This window comes from Varanus komodoensis, unplaced genomic scaffold, assembly GCF_004798865.1.
Source record: "Varanus komodoensis strain SLA01 unplaced genomic scaffold, ASM479886v1 scaffold14_3, whole genome shotgun sequence".
NCBI lineage: Eukaryota > Metazoa > Chordata > Lepidosauria > Squamata > Varanidae > Varanus > Varanus komodoensis.
Genome location: NW_025335439.1, coordinates 1,703,028 through 1,726,081, shown reverse-complemented (window position 1 = coordinate 1,726,081; position 23,054 = coordinate 1,703,028). Strand labels below are relative to the sequence as shown.

Here is a 23,054-nt window from a genome sequence, read left to right as displayed (position 1 = left end):
AAGGGACTGGAGGTCCGCTTGTATTTTTTATGCCTCTCCTTGGTGCTGGGTGCCACTCTGTTTTCCCTTGTCTAATAAAACACAAGCATCTCACTGCCCTTTGTGTGCTATGTACACCTCACTGCAATTTTGAGTAATTCTATTTTCCAGATTTACGGTTTTCCTGCTGTTCAAGCCAGCCATATGCTGGAACATGTGGAATGCTGGGGTGTCCTCAAAACCAGGTTAAGGCAGATGCTCTCTTATGCAATCAGGCCTTCAGCACTATTATGCCTGTGCATCGTTTCATTTTTAAGCACTGTCAGAGTGGGTTAGGGTTCCGTGTAAGCCTCCTTGTTCTGGCACACGGCTATATCCAGCTACTAGACATTGCATTCACCAGTGCAAGGCACTCATATTGCTTGAGTATGCCACCGAGGTTTAAAAAATAAGTAACAAAGGCAGCATGGTGTAGCAGTTGAAGTATGACCCTAAGACTGGGAATCTTCATGCAGTCATGAAAGTCTGACTGTGACTGTGGCCAGGCACTCTCTTGTAGCATAACTGACCTCACAGAGTTATTGTGCCAGTGTAGTGTGGTGGAGTGCTTAAGTGTGCATACATTCCAGTCCCCTTTCAGTTATGGAGTTCACTGGGTGACTTTGGGCCACTCTCACCCAAACTTACCTTACAGGGTTGTTGTGAGGATAAGATTGAGAGCAGCAGGAGGCAAATGAGTTACTTGGAAAGAAAAAAAGTGGGATATAAATATAATAAATATATGTGTATATGGGTTGAAAGGATCCTGAAATGAGTTTCTTAGGAACAGATGGAAAGAAGAAGACCATTCCAATGCAATTTCATCTGTTCCCCTTTCCTTCCTTTCCCCTTTTCAGAACGGTTTAGGAGGAAGGCAATGGAACAACTGAGTATAAATGTAATGGAATTTGAAAATGTAGTACAGGGAGAGTATTAGGCATGAGAAGTCAAATCATGCCACTGTGCTCCAACACAGAGCCCCTCAAGTATCCCTCCTTAATCTGTCCAAGCATCATTCCATTTAGCATGGTGGATGATAAGGGAGACAGGAAGTTACTGTATACACTGCAGCTCAGTGCTATTGACTCTGACTGGCAGCATCCCTCCAGGGTTTCAGACAAGAATTCTTCCAGCCATACCTGGTGAATTGGGAACTAAACCGGGGCCCTACTGCATACTCAGTACATGCTTTCCCACTGAGCTAGAACCTCTCCCTTTAAGTTTATAACAGACAAGGGAGACGAGTTGGAACAGAACATAAGAATATATTCAAACATGGCACTGAATCTGAACAGCCACAGAGGTGCATTTATTCCTTCCAAAAGTCTAGAAGAATAAACTGCATACACCTCTACCTGCTGGCCTCACTGAGTTAATGATTGTCAGCCCCACTGCATGCATGCTGGAAGGAGGGACAATCCAATTAAAGTGGTGAGGTGTACTGCTTGCGGGCAGCCCAGGGTCCTGGCATCTGCCAGGCAATGCCATTTGCTGGTCTTTAGACAGAACTGTTTATGATACCACTCTGACTTTAGAAACAATAACTTTAACAAAGCACTGAGAGTATATTTCAGTTTTCTAAGACATTTTTCTTGTGCTGATCTGGAAAAAAAAATCACATTTTTTCAAGAAAATCACTTCAAATGGAGGTCCCAGCATGCAAAGACTGAATTCATATCGAACAACAAGTTTTGATTCCATACATTGAGGACTCAGTAGAGACAAATGTTTTCTCTCCCATAAATTAACATATCAAAACTAGGAAGACTGTATGTATTATTGGCAGTTTCTATGTTAGTGTTCTCATTAGTCAGTGTTCTCATCTTGTAGGGGATGGATCTATAGAAAAATAGATACTTTTCTATCCCCACCTCTAAATATGAGATAGAAAAGTTGCAGATTGTATGTTTCAAGGTTCTCCTCTTTCCTGTATGTGCTCTGTAGCCACATGTGCATACATGTTCAGGCACACCTGCTGAGAACAAGATGTGATGCATCAGATGAAGTCAGCTCATGAACGTTTATGGCACAATGAGCCCTTCAGGTGCCATGAGATTCTTTTGTGTGCGTTTAGGACTGACCTGTAAAGGACCCACCATGAGAAAGGAGGAAAGAGGCAGTTGGTTCAGACCACAACATGAAATTCAGAACAGAAATAATAGCCATCCCTGACCTCTTCAAAACAGTAAGCACTTTCAGAGCCATTCTTACACAGGAACTCTTAGACAATTTTGCACATTTTGCTTTTGATTTAAAAATACCAGTACCATTCTAACATGTTTCTAGAAAACATGCTATTCATATCTCATGTGTAGCCAGGAAGGCCATTAATCCTGTGATGCACTGGCAGTTTTTCTGTGCTGCAGTGAGAAGAGGGAAGTCCTTCTCAGGACTGTTACAGCTTTCTGAAAGCAGGTTTGTTGGAGATGCGCAGGCCTGTTAATCAAGCCCAAGTCCTTCTGCATAGGAAAGCTTCGCCCTGCCATTGAACAGTACCACAGACCCTGTTGTAGCCTTCTGCTTCAGAGACTAAATTCAATTTCAGGAAGTGAGGAGGGTGATCTAATGGTGAGTGGGGACAAAGGACCATGAACTCCAGCATCCTTTACTTTGAACTCTTGCCATGCCAATAGCTAAGCCTCAGCGGGGGAACTTGCAGAAAAATCTGCAGGAAAAACTGGGAAGCCACTAAACAGTCGGTGGTTTGATTGTGGTCGTGATTATTTGGGAAAACTGCTGAGGCTTCCAGACCTGAGGTTTTGCGCGCCTCTGCAGCCCTTTACATTCTGGGCGTGGGGAGTCATTCTTGATAGAGAGGTTGATGCGACTGCCCAATTCTTCAGCCGTATCGGCAGCGGCTAGGCATCTGTGAAAACCTAGCAGGGGAAAGGCCCTCAGTGGGAGCCCAAGCACGGTAGCACTGGCAAAGCGAGGCGACCTGGGCACCGTGCTGCGCCCCCCCCCCCACCCTTACTGCGCATGGGGCACTCTTTGTATCATTCCTGCAGCTTTAGCGCCCCAAGAGAAGAGTGCGTCAAAATGGTCTTTGCCGTAGGCAGACCCGACAGAAAGATGCCGAGGGGCGCTGCAGGTGTCCCGTCTTCAAAATTAGGCTCGGGTCTAGGACCGTCCCCTCATGCACGACCTTCCGGCGGGTGCGGCCAGCCGAGTCCTCGGTCCGGCGCCCACGCCCACTTTCTCCGGGGCGCTTGGCGAGGAAGCAAGCAAAAAGGCCGCCTTCCCCCTTCTCCCCGTAGCAGAGACAATACACTCCGAGCGCGCCGGCAACTCCGCCCCGGCTAGGCCCGGCGGTCCGCACCGATGTCTCTGGCCGTGTGAAGGGAAGGGGCGGAGCCACGCGCTTCCCGATATAAGCGACCCGGGCGAGAGACGCGCCCAGTTTTCAGCTGCTGGCTGAGGGAAGTCCTTGCGGCCGTGCGGGAAGCAATCTGTGGGTGGGCACCGGAGCAAAGTCACAGTAGCCGCAGCCATGCGTGAGATCGTGCACATCCAAGCCGGCCAGTGCGGGAACCAGATCGGAGCCAAGGTATCGCAGGGGGGCCGGGGTGAGAAGGAGAACGGGGGAGGAAGGGGCTGGTGGGATGCATCTATTGTTGTAAGCGCTACGAGTGGGAACCGGTCGCGTCTTCGCCGCTTCCCTGGCTGGGCGCGGGGCGAAAGATGGCGAGGACCGTGACGCTGCCAAAGGACTCCGTGGAGCAGCGCTGCGGTAACGTGAAGTGTGGAAATATCCACTCTCCAGTTTAATTGAATAGCTTCTATTCCGATGACCTATTTCTTTTGCAAATCCTTGGATGCACCTGCCGCGCCCCCCCCCCCCCGCGATCCATCCCCGCAGCCTCATGGTTCAGCCGCATCTCCTAAGAAAAAGCAAGGGCCTCTCCTCTCCACGTTGCGCAGCGCGTGAATCTTTTTAGCAGCCAGATCTCAGTGGTCTGATTTTCTCCCTGTCTTTTCGGTCACTCCCTTCTCGCCTAGCAGAGCGATCCGGTTATAATGGCAGGCTTGGGGTTGCCTCGCCCCTTTGCAGAGGATTTAACCTGAATTCCGAGCGGGCGGAGTGAAAGATGTTTGGGCATGGATGTGGGCGCATATCGTAAGCCAGATGGCCTCTTCAGTTAAAACAAAAGCGCTCCATTTACGCAGCCTTTTCTGCCTCATTTCATGAGCCGTTTCTTGGGTGCCCTCACCCCATTTGGCCACTGCCACGCGGGCAGTACTGTGGTGCCTGTCGGTGCCTGTTTGGGAGGGCGAGCTGCAGGGGAGGATGAGCTGATGGGCTGCTGGACCCTGGGTGGGGAGCTGGGCATGGCCACTGACTGCGGCTGAGGCGTGGCAGTGCAGCGCACGTGGTGTCAGCCCGCTTGGCACCCGAGGCAGCTGCTAACAGCTCTCGACAATCCCGTTCCAGTTCTGGGAGGTCATCAGCGACGAGCACGGCATCGACCCTACCGGCAGCTACCACGGAGACAGCGATCTGCAGCTGGAGAGGATCAACGTCTACTACAATGAAGCGGCTGGTAATAACTGCACCGCTGGGCTTTTCCTTCCTGGGTCTGGCTTTCTCAAGCAGAAGGCTGTTGCCCTGGGACTGAGAAAGCTGGGCTGGGTGGGCACGTGTGCAAGATTAGAAGATGGAGGAGCAGAAAGGAGGCAGGAGTGATGCTTTTCACTTTCCTCCTGTATCGATTATTAAATTTATATTCCCAGCTCAGTCCTCTTGCCAGGAGCCCATACATGGTGGTGGGCCTATTCATCCTGACCCATGCAACAGCCGTGCAAGGCAAGAGAGGCAGTGGCTGGCCCAAACGCACCTCGTCAGTTTCATGGCTGAGTGGGGACTCAAACACAGATCTGCCGAGTCCCGAAACTCACCAGCACTGTCTGGCTCTGACTCTGCCTTTTCTTTCATGGGTTCCCTCCTGTTGGTTGGAAAGCAAAGGAACCATAGCCAGCGGTCTCCCCTTGCCCCTCAGGCCCAAGGGCTTGTCCGCTAGATAATTCTCTGCCACACACACAGAACAGCTTGCTGCCTTTGCTGGTGGCTGGGTGTGCAGTTGCCAGGTTGGATCTTCTCCTCTTAAGATTGGACCAGTCTCTGCTCTCCAAGAGAGAAGTTAAACCTCCAGTGGATCCTGGGACATCATCTCAGGGATTGTAGGATTAGAGACTTAGTTGATTAATCATATAACTGATATAAAATGCATGTATTCTATTTATTAATTGTATGGCTCCACACTACCTGATTAGAGATGCAGATCAGGAAAATGACTTTTGCAAAAAGCTCACTTGTATTTATTCATTCATTACATTTGTATCTCACCCCATAGCCCAAAGGCTCTCTAGGCAGCTTGCCTATCTTATTCCACCATCAAAGCATTTCCATGTGTGGGAAAAAACCAAGATGTCTTGTTTATGTGGTAGCGACTGTCCACCCTTTTCTCTGATTATGTGCATTAAAACATTCATACTCTTTAAAGAGCCTGTCTAATCAGATAGCATTTGTTGGGCACCTTTAAAAAATAGTTTTACAATATAAAATGCAGCTAAAAAACGCTTATAGTTAAAATAGTTATGTTTAACATTAAAAAACAGCTAAAATAAATCATAAAAATACTGTGTACCCCATCACCAGGACCATAAGATACATGTTGAAAATGTATTAAAAAATTCTTTCAGGAAATGTTCCTCTTCCAAAATTGTAATGATTCTTGGGAAGGTTCAAATTCTTTCCCTTTTTAAAAACACATATTCAATCAATGCACTCCAAATTTTTTAAAACTTATTTTTCTTTATATGGCTTTTTCTCACGTTGCCATCACAAGTTAATTTATCATTAATAGCTATATTCCAAACTTCTCTATACCAATCATGCAATTGATAATCATATTTTACTTTCCAGTTCTTAGCTATGATTAATCTCACAGCAGTTACTAAATTTGTTAATCTTCATTATTCCAGCTGCACAGTATCTTGCCAAATATTGGAAGTAATGGAATTTTGAGGCGTATTTCAATATTTAAACTTAGTATTTTACTACTGTCTTTTGCTGGGTACCTAAATAGATTAAAATTCCCCACAACCATCAGGACAGGGGGAATAATAGGGCTATATCATTGAAATTGTCTTCTCCTAGTTATCTGAATGAGAAATAAAGGCATTGTTAGTTCTAGACACAATTCAGGATTTCTATACCTTAAAGCAAAGAGTACAAAACCTTGTAAAGGTTTCATTTTTCTTATCTTGGATCCTGTGCTCATTGTGTTTGTGCCTGTCCTTATTCCATTTTTCTGGTCAAACATGGAGCTGCAAATATGTGCATACCTGATGGGAGAGACTGTTCTTACGTGGCCTAGTAGAAGTGGCATTGCTCTAACACTAGGCGAGCTGCTAGTCTGCAGTGACTAGTTCACCCTTTTGCAACCTTGTGTCCTGCACATGGGATGGGCTACATCACGCACAGCCAAGATGGCCTTTTGGAATTTGGGAAGCACATTGAAGGTTTAGACATAGGAGGCCTTCTGGAACATGCATCAGGCAGACTGCTTGTGCTCTCCACCCAAGTCTCTTTTACCACTCACTGCGTGTTAGTGATCAGGAGGATTCACCCTGGTCAGTGGCAGCTCAATTGTCCCTTGAAGCGTTTACACCAGTGGGCTGTTTTCTTTAACCTATGTCTTCTCTGGGTTCCCAGCCTGTGGCCCGTCTTTGCCACCCAAACGTTAAACCTCCAAGTCATGGTATTTAAGTACTATAGCTTACCACAAGGAAACTGAAAAATATGTTATATTAGAGTTAGTGATTCTAAACATTCTCCACTCCGTTGTGAATGCACATCCCTATGGCTCCTTAGGGAAAGTCATACAACTTCTAAGATTTGCTATTGCAGCACTGGTTCCTAGTCTACTGATGACAAGCAATAACATTCACGCACCAAGATTTGATGGCTAGGCTACAGAAAAAGGTCAAGACCTGGTAGTACAGCACGTTTCACAAACAAGCTCCTAGCCTTTCCAGTTAAAAGGATTCAGTAATGAGTAATGGGAGAGACCTGCTCCCCAGAGTAGGCCATATTTGGCTAAGCAAACCGTCTACTCTAGCTTTAGACAGCTCCCAGCGTGTCACATGAGCTACCAGACATAACACCCTGCAAGAAGTTGGCCTTCCCCTATCCCAGGGTGGGCAACTTATAGTGCAAAACATGTGGAGGACTGCAACTCCCATGTCTTTCCAGCATAGTCTATGCTGGGGGATGATGTATGACAAACAAGGTCCTATGTTACCCTGCTTTACCTTGTACCCCACAGGTATACAGGACCATAGAAAGCTGCCATCCTGAGTCAGATCCTCAGTTCTAGACCTGACTGGTTGCAATTCCCAGAGTTCCAGGCAGGAATATTTCCAGTCCTGTCTGGAAATACCAGGACAGAACAGGAGGCTTCTGCATGGAAACAAGCCTCAGCCTCTCTCCATATAATCCTTAACTGTCTGGGGCCAATGGGGGCTGAAGTCCAAAATATCTGGAGAGCACCAGATCTAATGGCTGAAAAAGTTCCACTGCATCCCGTCAGAGGCACACTAAGGGAGGAAGCAGGTTCACCCATTTAGCTGTGAGTTGCTCAATTAAATTGTGCAGGTAGCAGGATGAATGAGTCCATACACCATGCTTCTTCAACCTGGGTTCCTCTAGGTATTTTGGACCACATTTCCCAGCATTCCTGACCACTGGCTGTGCTGGTGGGATCCAAAGTCCAAAGTAAATGGAAGTCATCAGGCTAGGTAAGGTGGCCTAGATATATTCTAAAGAGCTAACTGAAGAGGTAAATGTTATCTAGACTACGTAACTTTAGATTGCAGGTGGAGATTTGCACACTTGCTTATAAAAAAGAAACTACAAGCATACAAGAAACCAGATGTAAGGGACAATGACTCGACATGCCCATATTGCACATGTAGGGATTTTCATAGGGGAGTGTTACATCAAGCTCTGTGCCTTTTTACCCCTGCAAATCAGTCTGTGTTGGGCTGAGCCAAATGGACTTCCAAACCATCCCAGGTGCTTTGGAAGTGGTTTGGCTAAGAGTCCTTGAAAAGGGAAACCCTCTGTCCTGACTGGAAAAGGGCTACATTATTTTAGCTTTTGTGCTTGTGCAAATACCACTTCATGTGAAGTTATAGTAGAGGGTGTAACATGATGTAAGGCCTATATTCTGAAACTGGTGCAGCAAACCTGCTTCCCAGGGTAGTTTGATATTGCTGACAAATAGGTTGCAGCAATGTTGATCACCATTGCCAACTGTTATCTGCTTACATAGGTGCTGCTTGTTCTGTATTGGAGTTAGCATAAAAACGCTTTGTCTAGCAAGCATTACTTAAATCTGTCCTTGTAATACTGCCGAGACTCCCAATAACGCTGTAGTGGGAAGATACTTGATAGGGCCTCTTTGTCCATGATTATGGCTTTTTCTTTCCTGCAGGTAACAAGTACGTTCCTCGTGCCATCCTTGTTGACCTGGAACCTGGCACAATGGACTCAGTCAGGTCTGGACCTTTTGGCCAGATCTTTCGTCCGGACAACTTTGTCTTTGGTAAGTAATAGTGCTTCAGTTCCTGCAGTCTATGTGACACTTTTGTCACATTTCAAGGCAGCAGCTGTAGAAATACTGATGCTCCTCTTTCTCAATAAGGTATGCATCAGGTCTTTCCACACAAAGGAGCTAAAACCCAGACTCCTAGTTATGCCGCAGGCCAGCAGCAAGCAACCTGGTGCCCTCCAGATGCTTTGGACTGCAACTCCCATCAGCCACAAACAGCAGAGCAAATGGGTGGACATGACAGGAGTTGCTATGCAAAACATCTGGAAGGTACCAGATCACCTTCTTCTGCTGTGGTGATTTGCATTCCACAAAGACAAGGAACAGTTCACTACTCTTCCCACATCAGTCCCATCCCTTGTGACCATGTCTGACCACCTACAGGGTAGGAGGAGTTGCACTCCACTGAGGCACAACATGACAAGGCTACAGGGAGCCTTGCAAGTCTGGCCTTAAATGGTCAAAAGTATGACAGGCAACCAAGACCAGACCATCTGACTCAGGCAGGGACCTTCCTCTTAGACTAGGATCCAGTGTTTTGTCTTCACTTGCTATTGTTGAGCGACGTGCATGGACAAAATAATCTACTTTGTGTGTTTTAATTAAGATTATTTTATATGGATATTTTAACTGATTGTTTTATCTATGTTGTAAGCCGCCCTGAGGCTTCGGCGAATGGGGCGGCATAAAAATGTTTTAATAAATAAATAAATAAATACTTATTGGCAGTCCAGATTTAAAAGACCTTAATGGGATTGGCCTGGCTCTAGATGTGGCTTATCAGTCCAACAGTTAGATGCTGTATCAGTACCACTTGCAGGTAACAGAGAAAATTCTCTCTGTGTGCAACCTGTGTCTTTGCTGCTCCCCTTAGGCCAGAGTGGTGCTGGAAACAACTGGGCCAAGGGCCACTACACAGAGGGGGCAGAGCTGGTGGATTCTGTGCTGGATGTGGTAAGGAAGGAGTCAGAGAGCTGCGACTGCTTGCAGGGCTTCCAGCTGACCCACTCACTGGGCGGAGGCACCGGTTCAGGGATGGGCACGCTCCTCATCAGCAAGATCAGGGAGGAGTATCCCGACAGGATCATGAACACGTTCAGCGTCATGCCCTCTCCTAAGGTCTCGGACACAGTGGTGGAGCCATACAATGCCACCCTCTCCGTCCACCAACTGGTGGAGAACACGGATGAAACCTATTCAATTGACAATGAGGCTCTGTACGACATCTGCTTCCGCACTCTGAAACTCACAACGCCCACCTACGGGGACCTCAACCACTTGGTCTCTGCCACCATGAGCGGAGTGACCACCTGTCTCCGGTTCCCGGGGCAGCTGAACGCCGACCTTCGCAAGCTGGCGGTCAACATGGTGCCTTTCCCCCGCCTGCACTTCTTCATGCCCGGCTTTGCTCCGCTGACCAGCCGCGGCAGCCAGCAGTACCGCGCCCTGACGGTGCCGGAGCTGACCCAGCAGATGTTCGATTCGAAAAACATGATGGCGGCCTGCGATCCACGCCACGGGCGCTACCTGACGGTGGCGGCCATCTTCCGGGGCAGGATGTCCATGAAGGAGGTGGACGAGCAGATGCTGAATGTGCAGAACAAGAACAGCAGCTACTTTGTCGAGTGGATCCCCAACAACGTCAAGACGGCCGTGTGCGACATTCCCCCGCGAGGCCTCAAAATGTCTGCCACCTTCATTGGCAACAGCACCGCCATCCAGGAGCTCTTCAAGCGCATCTCCGAGCAGTTCACGGCCATGTTCCGGCGCAAGGCCTTCTTGCACTGGTACACCGGCGAGGGCATGGACGAGATGGAGTTCACGGAGGCCGAGAGCAACATGAACGACCTGGTGTCCGAATACCAGCAGTACCAAGATGCCACGGCTGATGAGCAGGGGGAGTTCGAGGAGGAAGGCGAGGAGGACGAGGCGTAGGGCTTAGGGAGTGGTTAGCACAGTGAGGCAAGTCCTGGGGTGAAGTCTGTTCGGCCGTCCTGATGCATGCTTTTTCAGTTAAACTTGGTGCTTTTTACTGTTGCCTCTGTCAGCAGTTTTGTTACTTCACTCTTTATGTAACCTAAATCTTTGTATTTTAACAGGCAAATATGTGATTTAGGGAGAACCTTTACATGGAAATAGAACAATTAAGATAATAAAAGTGGAACGATATGATGGTAGTGCACCTGTAGTCCAGAAGGAACTGGGAAATATTGAAATTTTAAGAATATGCTGCCTTCTGTAACTAGTCCCTTCAGCTTTTTCAGTGCTGAAATTGTCAATCAACATCACTGAGGCATTAAGTTTTATTGCAGAGAGATTTTAATAGTTTATAAGAGGGTGACCTCTTAGCTTCCTCACCGAAAGACAAATTTTGTGGCTGAACTAAGTTGGCCATATTGAAAAGGTACATATATATTAGTTTGGTATCTCCATTAGGGAGCAAGCCAACTCCCCCCCCATATAATGAATAGCTTTTGTACATGTAAAAGAACAACACTATAAAGATTTGCACAGATGTTTTGTTTGCGCTCTTTCCCTTCACCTTGCTTGTGTTCTCTCAATGCATAGCATAGAAGCGTTTTTCATTTGCAATTGGAGTGGTGTGCTCAGTGTTCAGCACTTTATCTGTAATAAACTGTTCGATGGGGTTCCTTAAAGTATGTGTGAACAAGTACATCATGGAAAAAGTTTTCTTATGGGTGGGGCGCTTGCCACTGGGTTGCACAACAGAGGATTTATCTCTTTCTGATGCAGTAGTCTTGTGATGTCAAACTTGAAAGTCATTGATCTGGTTTTTACAATCACCATAACCCATGGTAGTTTCTTGTTATGTGCAAATTGGGCTGTGCATATACAAAATCATGTCTGTCATCAGGAAAACTGAGAATAGCTTACTGCTTTAAGAGAATGAAAAGGACTTGGTGTGAGGGTGGGTTGCAGCAGCTAACAGAGCAGGCATGGATTCTGATGGCCACAACAGAGCATGCTTTTTTGGTGTCAGTGTATCATTTTGCCATTCTTTTATGCACTGTGTAAACTCATCAAGGATGTCTGCCATGAAATCAAAATGCACAATGGCTTTTGTGTGGTGTTAATGTGGAGGACTCTATAAAAAGGCATGTCTTCTGAGTTAGGACTTCTGTTTGTGTTTTCTTCAAAATGGATCTTGGCAATAAAAGTATTTATTGAAATGAGTGTTGCTCAATATTTCCTTAAAGTTGCTAATAAACACAGTGGCCCAGATTAGCAAGGGTGGACTTCAGTCCTCATTTAGTAATTTTTTCTTTGACGGGATGCTTTTATATAGAAAAACTGTTGGTATATGGCTATATTGTAACATATGGGATAATAAATTTAAGACAGGAAAGAGTTTGAGTTTCTTTCTCACTTTTCCTAAAGCATCTCTAGTTGATGAGTCATACTTAAATCTTACCGATCTCACGATTAGAAACAGCAATGAAACAGGTTTGTCAATAGATATCAAGTAACAATATTTATAGAAGAAATTTTTCCACCATTTCATTAAATTCCTCTGCAAAACGTAGATGTAGATTATGTTTTCCTTCAGGTACAAAATGCAACCTGTAATGAGAAGCGCTGAATAAATTGTAGGGCCCAAAGAACCTGTGGACACTTCTAACTTTACATGTACTTGGTATACTACCTATGTGTAATGAGAAGCAAACCTGTTGATGCAGTTAGGTGGATATAACACAAATGTGCATAAATGAATTATTACGGAGCAAAAATGAACGGTTCAACGCTAGGACATCACCATGTTCTGGATATTAGTAGGAAGTGGAGCAGTGTAAAGATTCCTTGCTGGTATATGCTTATCTTTTGAGAATGGCTAAGAAAATTTCTCAAGGTCTCTGGCAGTATAACAGACTGTCTATGACATTATGGGAAGGGGAATACAAACGGTGTGAACTGTGTTTTTCTTCAGTTGCAACTTCTTTCAAAGCAGACAGTAAGCTGGCAGATAGATTTATGGTCCAGTTCTATGCCTGTTTACTTGGGGGAAGGCCTGCATTCAGTAATATGCAGGATTGCAACCTTGATCTTGCCATCCCTACAAAAAAAGTACTGTTGTCTATGAAGTGTTCTTTAAGAAACATTTAAAGAGTGCAGCTAGTTAATCACTGCAGGAAGTTCAAAATGTTGCAGGCGAAGGGGGGCATTCTATTCTGTAACACAAACTCCAGACTTCCACATAGACAGAGAGTTCCAAAACTAATTTGACTTTGATGTTTAGGGCAATTCAAAAGGTACTTAGGTTTTCATATTATTTATTTATTAATTAAAACATTTTTATGCCGCCCCATTCGCTGAAGCCTCGGGGCGGCTTACAACACTACATTGTTGTAGCAACTTATTACATTGCTAATCCCCAATGCCAGAGTCACATGGTGGCAACTGTAATGCTAACAGTTGAGTTGTTGATTTTAGGGAAGTTGCAGTTTGAGTTTTTATGCAATAATGGGACCTCTGTACAAACACTTCCTCCAGTGAGCGCACTGTATATCACTCTACTTGTGGGTATGGATGCAACCCTTGAAGTATTAGAAGAACATGTGGAAGCACTCCTGCAACCTGTGTTTGCAGCATCTGAAGTCACCTACAAACGGGCATTTTTCAGGTATGGGAAATATTTACAGAATGGCTGACCTTCATTTCAGGACACGTCCCAAAAGTGTTCAACTTACTGTGAACCGACAATGTGCTTGTGGAGATATTCTGGGTGAAAACGCGGTACCAAGGGATCTTTCTCACCATGTATTATTAATGTTGGGCACTTAATAAGTGGCAGCAAAGACTGACAGATACTCCCTGTGGAGGCAAAAGTGAAAAAATTATTTTTAAAGAAAAATGGTAACACTGAACCAAACCTACTTTTCCACTCAATGGGAAATGAAATGGTTGCACTTTTCTGGGTGTACAGTGGCTTAATAGCAGTTCGGGTGAGCAGTTCTGTGTTAACCGTGAATATCAATTTCATCACAATGTAAGTACTTCCTCAAGGGCCAATCCTCTGGCTGGTACAGTCACAGTAACGACATTTTCTCCTTTCCAACGTTTGAAAAGGCTTTTAGTTTTACTAAGTTCTTAGATAGCATGGCTACGTAAATGCTGATTATTTTATAGAAGAGCTTTCTTGCTATTTCAGCCTACCTCTGTTTTAAACTTCAGCTTACCCTGAGTATACATAGACCAACACAAATTATAATCTACAGGAGTTTGAAATTCAGGATCGCTGTGAGTGAGATTATTTTAGCTTTGTTCTTAAAGCTTGCACTACAAGTATAATGCAGTGTGTTTAAGCATGCTAACATTTCTTTTAATGTTCAAAACTACTGCAAGTAATTAAAACAGTGGTGAACCTTTGAGACTGCTGAATTCTTTTCCCAGCTTTGATGCCAGTTCTGTATCCTTCAAGTAATTTAACCTCTCTGCCCTTCACACACTGAACAGCAGTTAATATTCAGAGGGTGCTTCTGACATCTTGGGTTCAAATGCTAAATTACAGTAGAAATTACTTCCAAACAGTTATTGCTTTTTAACTAGAACTGGCAATGATTGACTTGGCTAAGATGTACAAATGGGTAATGTTAATATGTGTTTTAAGGTGGGAGCAGAAAAACAACACAAGCAACTAGGCTGGATTTCATCTCCCTCCAAGGTTTTGCAATAAGCTTGCCTCCTAGTTTTTTCGGGAATCAGGGCCACTCCAGTTCCTTATTTGCGGGTAGATTGCTGGTGTCACGCTACAGAGTCATATTTGACTTAGAGCAGATATTTCTCATTTAATTCAAAACACTTCCATCTTGCAATTCAATTTGTTAAAAGTCCAGGGGAAAACATAACATTCCCAATTTGCTAAACGTGGTTAGGTGACTGGAAGCACATGGAGGACTTGTGCTCAACTCCTATCTAAGTTTCTTCTTGCCTTTCCATTGTTAGTATTTTACCAGGGCTGGGCAGTGTGTGTCCCTCCAAGTACTGTTGGACTACAACTTCCATCATGCATCACCAGTAGCTATTCTGGCTATGGTTAGTGAGAACTGCAGGCTCTGGTGGACAACAAACAACCTGCCCCTGTATATCTACACTGGGGTAACCATGATTAATTTATTCAGATTTTATTTATTTATTAAATTTATAGTGTATGTTACTAGTCCCATTAGGACTCTGTAATGGTAACTAGATTCCCTTGTAGATTTAACAGCACACTTGGGTTACAAGGATATGTAATGCTTTTTGGAGTGCCACTCTGCTCAGTGAATGCCTGACATGATATAGAATAAAAAGTAGAAACATCTAAAATGCATAACACTACAACATTTTTTAAATTGGGGATTAATTATAAAAAACAGTGGTTATGAACTGCTAAAAACTTGGGGGCCAGCACCTAAAAGCAGTGCAGGAGGAAGCTAACCTCAGTTCTCTGAAGAGGGCCTTCTACAACTAGGATGCTACCAGAGAAAAAGATAGCCTTAATCATGGTCTTTCCTGTTGCAGAATTAATACTGCACTAACTTTCCCCACCCCAATGCCTTCCAGATGTTGTAGCCTTCAGGTGCAATCTTTTCTCTGTTGCTATGTTTTTAGATGTTCACATGACTCCAGTCCTCCGTCAGCTTCACTGGCTTCCCATTGAAGTCTGGGTCCAATTCAAGGTGTTGGTGATGACCTATAAAGCCCTAAACAGCTTGGGTCCTGGTTACCTGAGGGAGCGCTTACGTCCATATACGCCCGCCTGCCCCTTGAGATCTGCGGGAGAGGCCCTTCTCCGGGAACCCTCCGTGAAAGAAATTAGGAGGGTAGGTACTCGGAGGAGGGCTTTCTCTGCGGTGGCGCCCAATCTATGGAATGCGCTCCCCAGAGAGGTCCACCTGGCGCCGTCGTTATTTGTTTTTCGGTGCCAGGCGAAGACCTTTTTATTTAAACGTCATTTTAATTGTTAATATTATTTGCTTATTTTATCTGGCCAGGGCAACTTATTTTATATTGTTAATTTGTTTTATATTTTGAATGTATTATATTTTAATTTTATGTTGTGAGCCGCCCCGAGGCTTCGGCGAATGGGGTGGCATAGAAATGTTTTAAATAAATAAATACATACATAGATAAATCTTTTGCAAACTTGCACCTGTGATTTCCATGCACATCTGTTGTCACTTCCTTTTTCCTCACCCCAAGTGGTCTATTCAGAGTACTGGCAGAGCAAAAATGGGAGGTGGAGGGGATTGATTTACACACACATGTGCATGCATACACCTTCACTGTGATGAATACAGATGTGCAATTGCAAAAGTGTGGTATTAATGTAAACAAGCAAACAAACTGAAACTATGGCAGCCCAAAAAGAACTGGCATATACATGGAAACATCATTCTGAGGACCACAATCAAAGAAAATACAGCTTCACCTTGGAGCCTAAAACGTATTGTTGCTGGTTTGATGCCTTACCATCTGGTTTGTGTCGAAACTGGGAGATGCCATCCACCCAGCCTGCACAGATTTTGCTGAAGTACTCATGTCCATACATTTCTTCCATTGGCGTTCTGGCCCTTTCACTCCATTTGGAAACATCACGGATTGCTGTGTGTAGCAAAATGGCATGTTAAAAGATTTCCCACTAACATTAGCCTGGCCTTCCCTCAACTTGGCATTGTCCAGATATTTTGGACTGCAAACACAAATATTCCTGATCATTGGCCATTCTGGCTGGTGCTTGAGCAATGAGGCCCAACATTTTTGGAGGGCATGTGGTTGGGTAGGCTAATCTATGCCATAATATGCAGTTATAAATACCAGTCTAAGGGTCTTGAAATCATATTAACAGATACATCGTACATAGGGGACATGTGCATGCTCAGAAAGGAGTAGTGGTGCCAGATGATGACATCACAAGCCGTGACTCATTAACCACAACTCATCCAAACTTTCACATGGCCAGTCAGTGCACTGCAATGCGCGTGCGTGCGCGCACACACACACATATATGCTTGGACTGGCTGTGAGCTTTTTTTCTAAACTAAAACCTCAGTTTTCAGGTTTTATTGCAGTGTTGGCACTTTGCGATAAATAAGTGGGTTTTGGGTGGCAGTTTGGACACTTGGGTTTCTAAAAGGTTCACCATCACTGGGTTAGGGTTAGAAAAATGAGGTGTCCTGGCATGATTTTGATGGTTGGAATGTGTTTAGAATGGGCAGAAATGATGAGCTGTGCAGAAAAAGCTACCTGAGGAAGGCTTTTTCAAAATCACCCTCTTTTCAATGGAGCTTAACCCTATACTAAGGTTAGGGGTGTGTACCAGGGTAGGGTTAGGGTTACAAAAATGTGGTGTCCTGGTATAACTTTAATGGTTGGAATGTGTTTGGAGTGGGCAGAAATGATGAGCTGTGCAGAAAAAGCTACTCAAGGAAGGCTTTTTCAAAATCGCCCTCTTTTCAATGGTATTTACCCATATATTAGGGTTAGCGGTGTGCACCAGGGTAGGGTTAGGGTTAGTAAAACCCTATGAATGAGATGAATCAAACTAGAAAGAATGAGCTGTTGGGAGATGGAATATCTCTTGCTGAGATAAGGCTTAAGGCCTTCTTGTTCTCCTAAAAATCTGTTGGTTCTTTCTTCCCACTCCCTTTTTTTCTGTTCTTGTTCACCCACCCACCATGCATTTCTCAATCCTTGTCACAAGCTTTGAGAAAGCCTTGCTTTCCCTGAGCAAAAGCATGACTGGGCCCCTGAGAGGAGGCCCCAACTCATCAAAGATCTCATCTCAGAATTATGATCTTGCACAAAGCTTAACTCAGAGAGCCAGTGGGGTGACAATCACTCAACTTCTACCCCAAGAAACACAGAATGTACGAACAGAGAAATGCCAGTATGTTTGAGAATCACATTTTCTCAGCAAAGATCACTGACAGTATTAGTAGCAATGCCCGTGTTCTTGGGAATCACATTTTCCCTGCAAATGTAACTCTCAGTATCCATCACTCCCAACTGCAATTTCCTCATAAACCAAGTATTAGCTTGAGAAAAGCTATTTAGGTCCTGTCTCAACAGATACGTTGCTTTGATATTCCAAGTGAGAGAGAGCCCTTTTCAGGAAAGGCCTTACATGCCACAGTGTGGAACTAAGCAAAATGCTTCATTTTGTGCAAGAGGTGACATGAAATCCATGATGTTGAAATGTTTCTTTGAATATCATAATTAAATGTTAGAACTGAAACAATGAGTAATACTAAGAGTGCTTGAACAGCATTCTAGCTCAGGTACTATTAAATTGTATCTTTGGGCCACTGTTGCTTTTTTGTTGCAGCCTTCCCTTACCACCGGGTTCCTTTTGCAGCTGAGGCGCTTCCAGATGAGGCTCCTATCGTGCAATTGCCTTGTCTCACTCACTGAATTTTACAAGGCTGCACACAGCATCATCTTAGACACAAGTCCTCCTTTGTTTCCCCAAAGTTTCAGGATTTTTTCTTACGGTAGAAAATCAATTAAGGAGGAAAATACAGAATTGCCAGGGCTCCAGCATTTAAATGGAGCAACAAAATGAGAAAATGTTTTTCATCTAAATTCTTCCCCTCACCCTTTTTTAATTGCTTAAGACACAATCCACTGCAGCTCTCTGTAACTCTCTAAACTTGGGGGATTGGAAGCATCATATGCATGGCGAATGTCACCTCTGCATTCTTCCCACCCTGCAAAACACTTAGATGACCGATTTTGGCCATCTAAATCTACAGCCTTAGAGCAAAGTAGAAAGGAATGTGAGGCACCATTCAGATGCTTTGTATGCTGGTGAAGTCTGTCTCTCCCCGCTGCCCCAAGCCCATTCCCATAGTTGGCATGGTTCTTTCCACACCAGCTGTGAGAGTGGCAAGATGGTGCTCCGATTTCGGCGTCCCAGCTCTGACCTTGGAGCCAGTTTCTGAGGTTGGGACTGGGACTCCGAAACGTCCCATGGCCATTTAGATTCTTTCTAGTGACCTCAGCATTGACTTATTAATTACTGTAGCTATTAGCATTACCCGACTTTCTTGTCAAGCTATGTGTAACTGTATGTTACAGAAGTAACTTTTAGTTCTCCTTTTTGTAAGTTACTTGTTAACGATGGTTAGAAAAAGCTTCTGCTTTTATTTTGCTGACTTCAACTTGGCAAGCTGTCAAGTTTTAAATCTGGAGCAAAACCAGAGAACATGAGTTTTCAGATCTCTAGTTAACCAGTTGATTAAAAAACATTTGCTACAGTACACACTCCAAGCAAAAGGCAATGTGGATAATTCCCCTTTGACTGCACACATATTCCACTCCTTATTTAGAATTAGGAGTACAGTAAAAAGAATTGCACTACTTATGTTATAATCACATCATTTAGCTCACTATAAAACATATTGGAACATTCCCTTTTCATATTAAGTAGGCAAGAATCCTTTTGTGGCATATTCAGCAATATTAATAAAGAATTCCTGCAGCCCATGTTACATGACTATTTCACACATTTAAGGTTGTTTAGAAAATAAAAGTAAGGAAAGCTTTAACATACCTTTTCTTCATTCAACTGATACCTACCATTGTAAAGTTTTACATCCTCCTCTGTAACACTGGAATTGGCTCCCCAAACCACCAATTTATGGATAAGATTTGGATATTTGGCTGCAGCAATGAGTGCTGTTATTCCACCATCACTCCATCCCAACAAAGAGAACTTCTTAAACTTCAGTGCCTTGTTTAGTATCAAGAAATAGATCAGAAATTACTGGTTTTCACCACTGAATGGCTTTACTTGAAGACAAATTCTTCAGAAGCAACACTCTCCCACTAACATCAAGAGAAGCAAAGCCACACACACGTGTCCTTGTGGCACAAGAGGACTCTAGATCCTGGCAATTTACCAGTCTGGTAGGTAGCTTCCTACTTCGTTTTTACCTATATCAAAAACATTTGAAATAGTAAAATAATTTGTTTTATTTGTATGTCACTTTTCCCCCCAAAAATGGCCTCCGAATTGCTTATATAGCATGGGTGTGATTCTGCCTCTCCTGCCGGCATGCTGCTCAGTTGTGCAACAAGTGAGAGCAGCTTGCACATGCAACTTGCACATTAGATGTGTTGGGGATGGCCATCCACTGCCCTCTGGATGTTCTGAACTATAATTAAGATAATTGCTGACCACTCGGCATGTCAGCTGGAAATTATGGGACCTGCATTGCCTAGCACCATGATGGATCATTTGAAGTGAAATACAGAGATGTGTTGGTGAGTGCCAAACAGAGGCTACCAGGAAATTGGATGTGAAGGGAGGGAGAGGGAAAGCCACTTGAATATCTTTTGAAGATGCTTTCCCACACTGCATGCTACCATCATGAAGGGAAAAAGGGATGGATTGTACCACCACATTTTAAGGCTAAAAACATAAAAAAGAAAGTGTGATTGGCTGTCTTCTTTACAACTCAACTAAGACTGGACATCTACACTAAGTGGGACGCCAACAGATACACTTCTTTTAAAATGTGCTCTGTCTCATTCACCTGTAAAGAGGTATGGTAATTTTAAGATGGCTGCTTATTCTACACAATCTGTCTTCCAGAAATTGTTCTTTCACCTGGACTCCAATGTAAGAAGCAAACCTGGCTGTGGAAGGAAGCATTACAGGTGTGGAAAAGGTGTAGCACCCTTTACTGCATCCCTTTCTGGCCTTTTGTTGCATTATTTGCTTCCATGGCCTACATGTGAATAGGCAGTAGTCCTGTAGCTAATCATGCACTAATCTTACATTCCTTTTTATTTGTGAAAAGGCTTTATGGAAAAGTGGCTATTAAATGTTATTTGAATGGAATGAATTGATCAAGCCAAGACTAGAAATGCCGGAGAAATATCCTGCTGCCAAATAGTCACAAATAGTCACAATTCTTAAGGACCGTTATTTCTGTGACTTAAAAAAGAAAAAGAAAAATATTGCTTGGTCATTTATTTTCACAGCTAATGTCCAAGTCCCCCAGGAAGGAGAAAATATGACTGCTTTTCAGGAAATTCTTTCAAAGGATCAATTCCTAAATGTAGAATGGAGTTACCTGCATCAAGTCGACAGCATCTTTTGCATCTCTTTCAAAAAAATCCGGAGGAAAATCACGGTCTGGGGGGATAGACTTCCCGTACCCTCGGGGATCCCAGGCTACGAGTGTGAAGTGCTGCTTGCTCAAAGACTTCAGCTGTGGTCCAAAATCAGTTTGGCCACTTCCTAAAAAAATAGTGCAAACTCTGCCTCATGGCACATTAGTAAGTAACCTACCCTATAATATTCCTGCTGAAGGAGCTGCCATAGACACTCACTTTCAGGGACTGAATTGGGCCAATGCCTGTTAGGCTAATCAAAATATCACAGAACAGCATACAAACCGTCAAGTTCTTCAGAACACTTCATCAGACTAGGCCAGCCTTCCCCAAGCAGGTGTTTTCCAGGTGTTTTGGATTTCAACACCCATCAGCCTCAGTCAGCACTGTCAACAGTCAAGAGTCCTGGGAGTTGTCATACCAAATATCCATTTTTTAAACTACAATTACACTATTCTAAGAGGGAATTAATATTAGGATCTCCAAACATAAACCTTATCTTTCCTAAAGGGATGTGCAGGTGTGAATTATACAAAGCAGCATTTTAGATTTTTAATATAAAAAACACTTTGGCCAGGATTTAGTTCATTTTTTTAAAGAAGAGTATTAAGATAAAAGTTCACAGCACCATTTACTGAAGGTCTTATTTAAACTCTGTGTTTATTCAACTAAAATTAAAGATGTTTTAACAAATGAAAAAAGCAGGCTATACAAATAAACTGAAATGTTTGAGGACAATTTTATCTTCCACAGAGTTTTAAAACACACACCAAAGTTACAGAAATTCAGAAAAACTGACATTTTGAAGCCTATACATGCCAACTCAGCAGTAAGTCTCACTGAGTTTCGTGGGGCTTACCACCATGTTAGCAGCTACAGAATTGCTTGCCTCTTTTTCATTCCTTGATTTAGGCCACAAGACTGCTTTAAACAATAACATTAAGACTGAATACCTGTTGTCACAACACAATTTTCAAATTAACAAGTCATGGCAAAGTCTTGTCAGTATTTAAATCCCAATGGTTCAGCAGATGAGGTTAAGTCACAAGGTAAACCTATTCATGGCTTCACTTCACTTACTACTGCTTCATTCAGGTTTTCAAAGACTTCAGGATGCTGAAAGTCTCCACCTGGATGCAATTTTTGCAAGTTTTGAGTTATCATAATGGAGAAATGGGCAGACTTCAGGTTTGGTGGACCTACTTTGTTTTTTGATTTTCTGAAACCTTTGATCTCCCAGTTAAGGCTTCTGCATACATGCAAGAGTGGGCCAGGGTCTTATAGAGCTCATGTTTAACCAAAGAATTTGGTTTCACGTTAGCTTCAAAACTGATCTGCCCTTTCATATAAAAATCCACTTCTTGATTGCCTCCCACCCTATTTCTGTCTTTCAGCAACCCTATTTAGGGATAGAAACCCCCTTTTCTGGTTGCTTTTGTTAAACCACTGAGAGTCAGAAACCCGTGCAAATCAGCCAGAGATTTACCAGTAGATCCCAATCTACTTTCTGCCATACTTTCTGCCATAATTTATCCTATTATACTGAGCAGCTAAATACAATAGGCAGTCCAAACGTATTTATTTTGCAAACAAACTATTGCAAACTAAATGTCGCTGGTGATATGAAACTTTACTGTGCACAGTAATTACCATTGTTCTTGATCTAATGGCTTCGTTCTGTATATTCCCTGACAGAACATTCCCTAACATGAAAAAGAGTGGGATGGCATATGCTGAAAATGACTGGAAATATGTATTTTTGATATGCATGAATAGATATGGAGAAAAGCTTTTCATCAGCCTTCTGAAATCCAGTGCCCTGCTGGGACAACAACATGCACAACCTGTGAGCATTCACCATGCCAACAAGGACATAAAAGAGTTGCAGTCCAACACATCTGATGGGTACCAGGTTGGGGTAGTATGTTTGCATATACAAAGCAGGAAAGGCAGGTTGCTTACCTGTAACTGTCGTTCTTCGAGTGGTCATCCATGCATTCACACACCAATGGGGCTTGACACGCAGTGTAGGCCTCATCCGGTGGAAACTTCCAGAACTGGTCGCCATGGAGTGGGCGGGAGCAGGGACCACCCTGCCCTCTGAGTGGTATGTAGGCTCCCGCCCATTCCCTCAGTGCCTGAAGACTGTGCTGTCCCAGGTGTGCGAGGGATCCGAGCATTATGTATGGAGCGGCTATAGCGCCCTGCCCCGGCCTGTACGGAGCGGAAGCTGACGATAGCCAGCGGGGCGGAGGGCGGGTTGTGTGAATGCATGGATGACCACTCGAAGAACGACAGTTA

The 23,054-nt window shown here is 43.9% G+C and overlaps 2 protein-coding genes across 3 annotated transcripts in view; one reads left to right on the top strand and one right to left on the bottom strand.

The window, feature by feature from the left end:
* Window positions 1-3,493: 3,493 nt before the first annotated feature.
* On the top strand, window positions 3,494-11,824 carry TUBB2A (tubulin beta 2A class IIa). Its single transcript, XM_044424570.1, has 4 exons — window positions 3,494-3,565; window positions 4,451-4,559; window positions 8,517-8,627; window positions 9,508-11,824. Exons 1-4 carry the CDS (start codon window positions 3,509-3,511, stop codon window positions 10,566-10,568), a joined length of 1,338 nt encoding a protein of 445 aa, XP_044280505.1. The 5' UTR covers window positions 3,494-3,508; the 3' UTR covers window positions 10,569-11,824.
* Window positions 11,825-12,113: 289 nt separating this feature from the next.
* Window positions 12,114-23,054, bottom strand: part of BPHL (biphenyl hydrolase like) — a 19,886-nt gene continuing 8,945 nt past the window's right edge. For both annotated transcript variants that reach the window (XM_044424571.1, XM_044424573.1), the window contains 5 exons: window positions 20,714-20,880; window positions 19,212-19,365; window positions 16,104-16,235; window positions 13,340-13,463; window positions 12,114-12,215 (listed from right to left, as the gene is read on the bottom strand). In XM_044424571.1, the coding sequence (XP_044280506.1) occupies window positions 12,128-12,215; window positions 13,340-13,463; window positions 16,104-16,235; window positions 19,212-19,365; window positions 20,714-20,880 (665 nt within the window). In that variant the 3' untranslated portion in view covers window positions 12,114-12,127. The remainder of the gene's footprint in view (window positions 12,216-13,339; window positions 13,464-16,103; window positions 16,236-19,211; window positions 19,366-20,713; window positions 20,881-23,054) is intronic.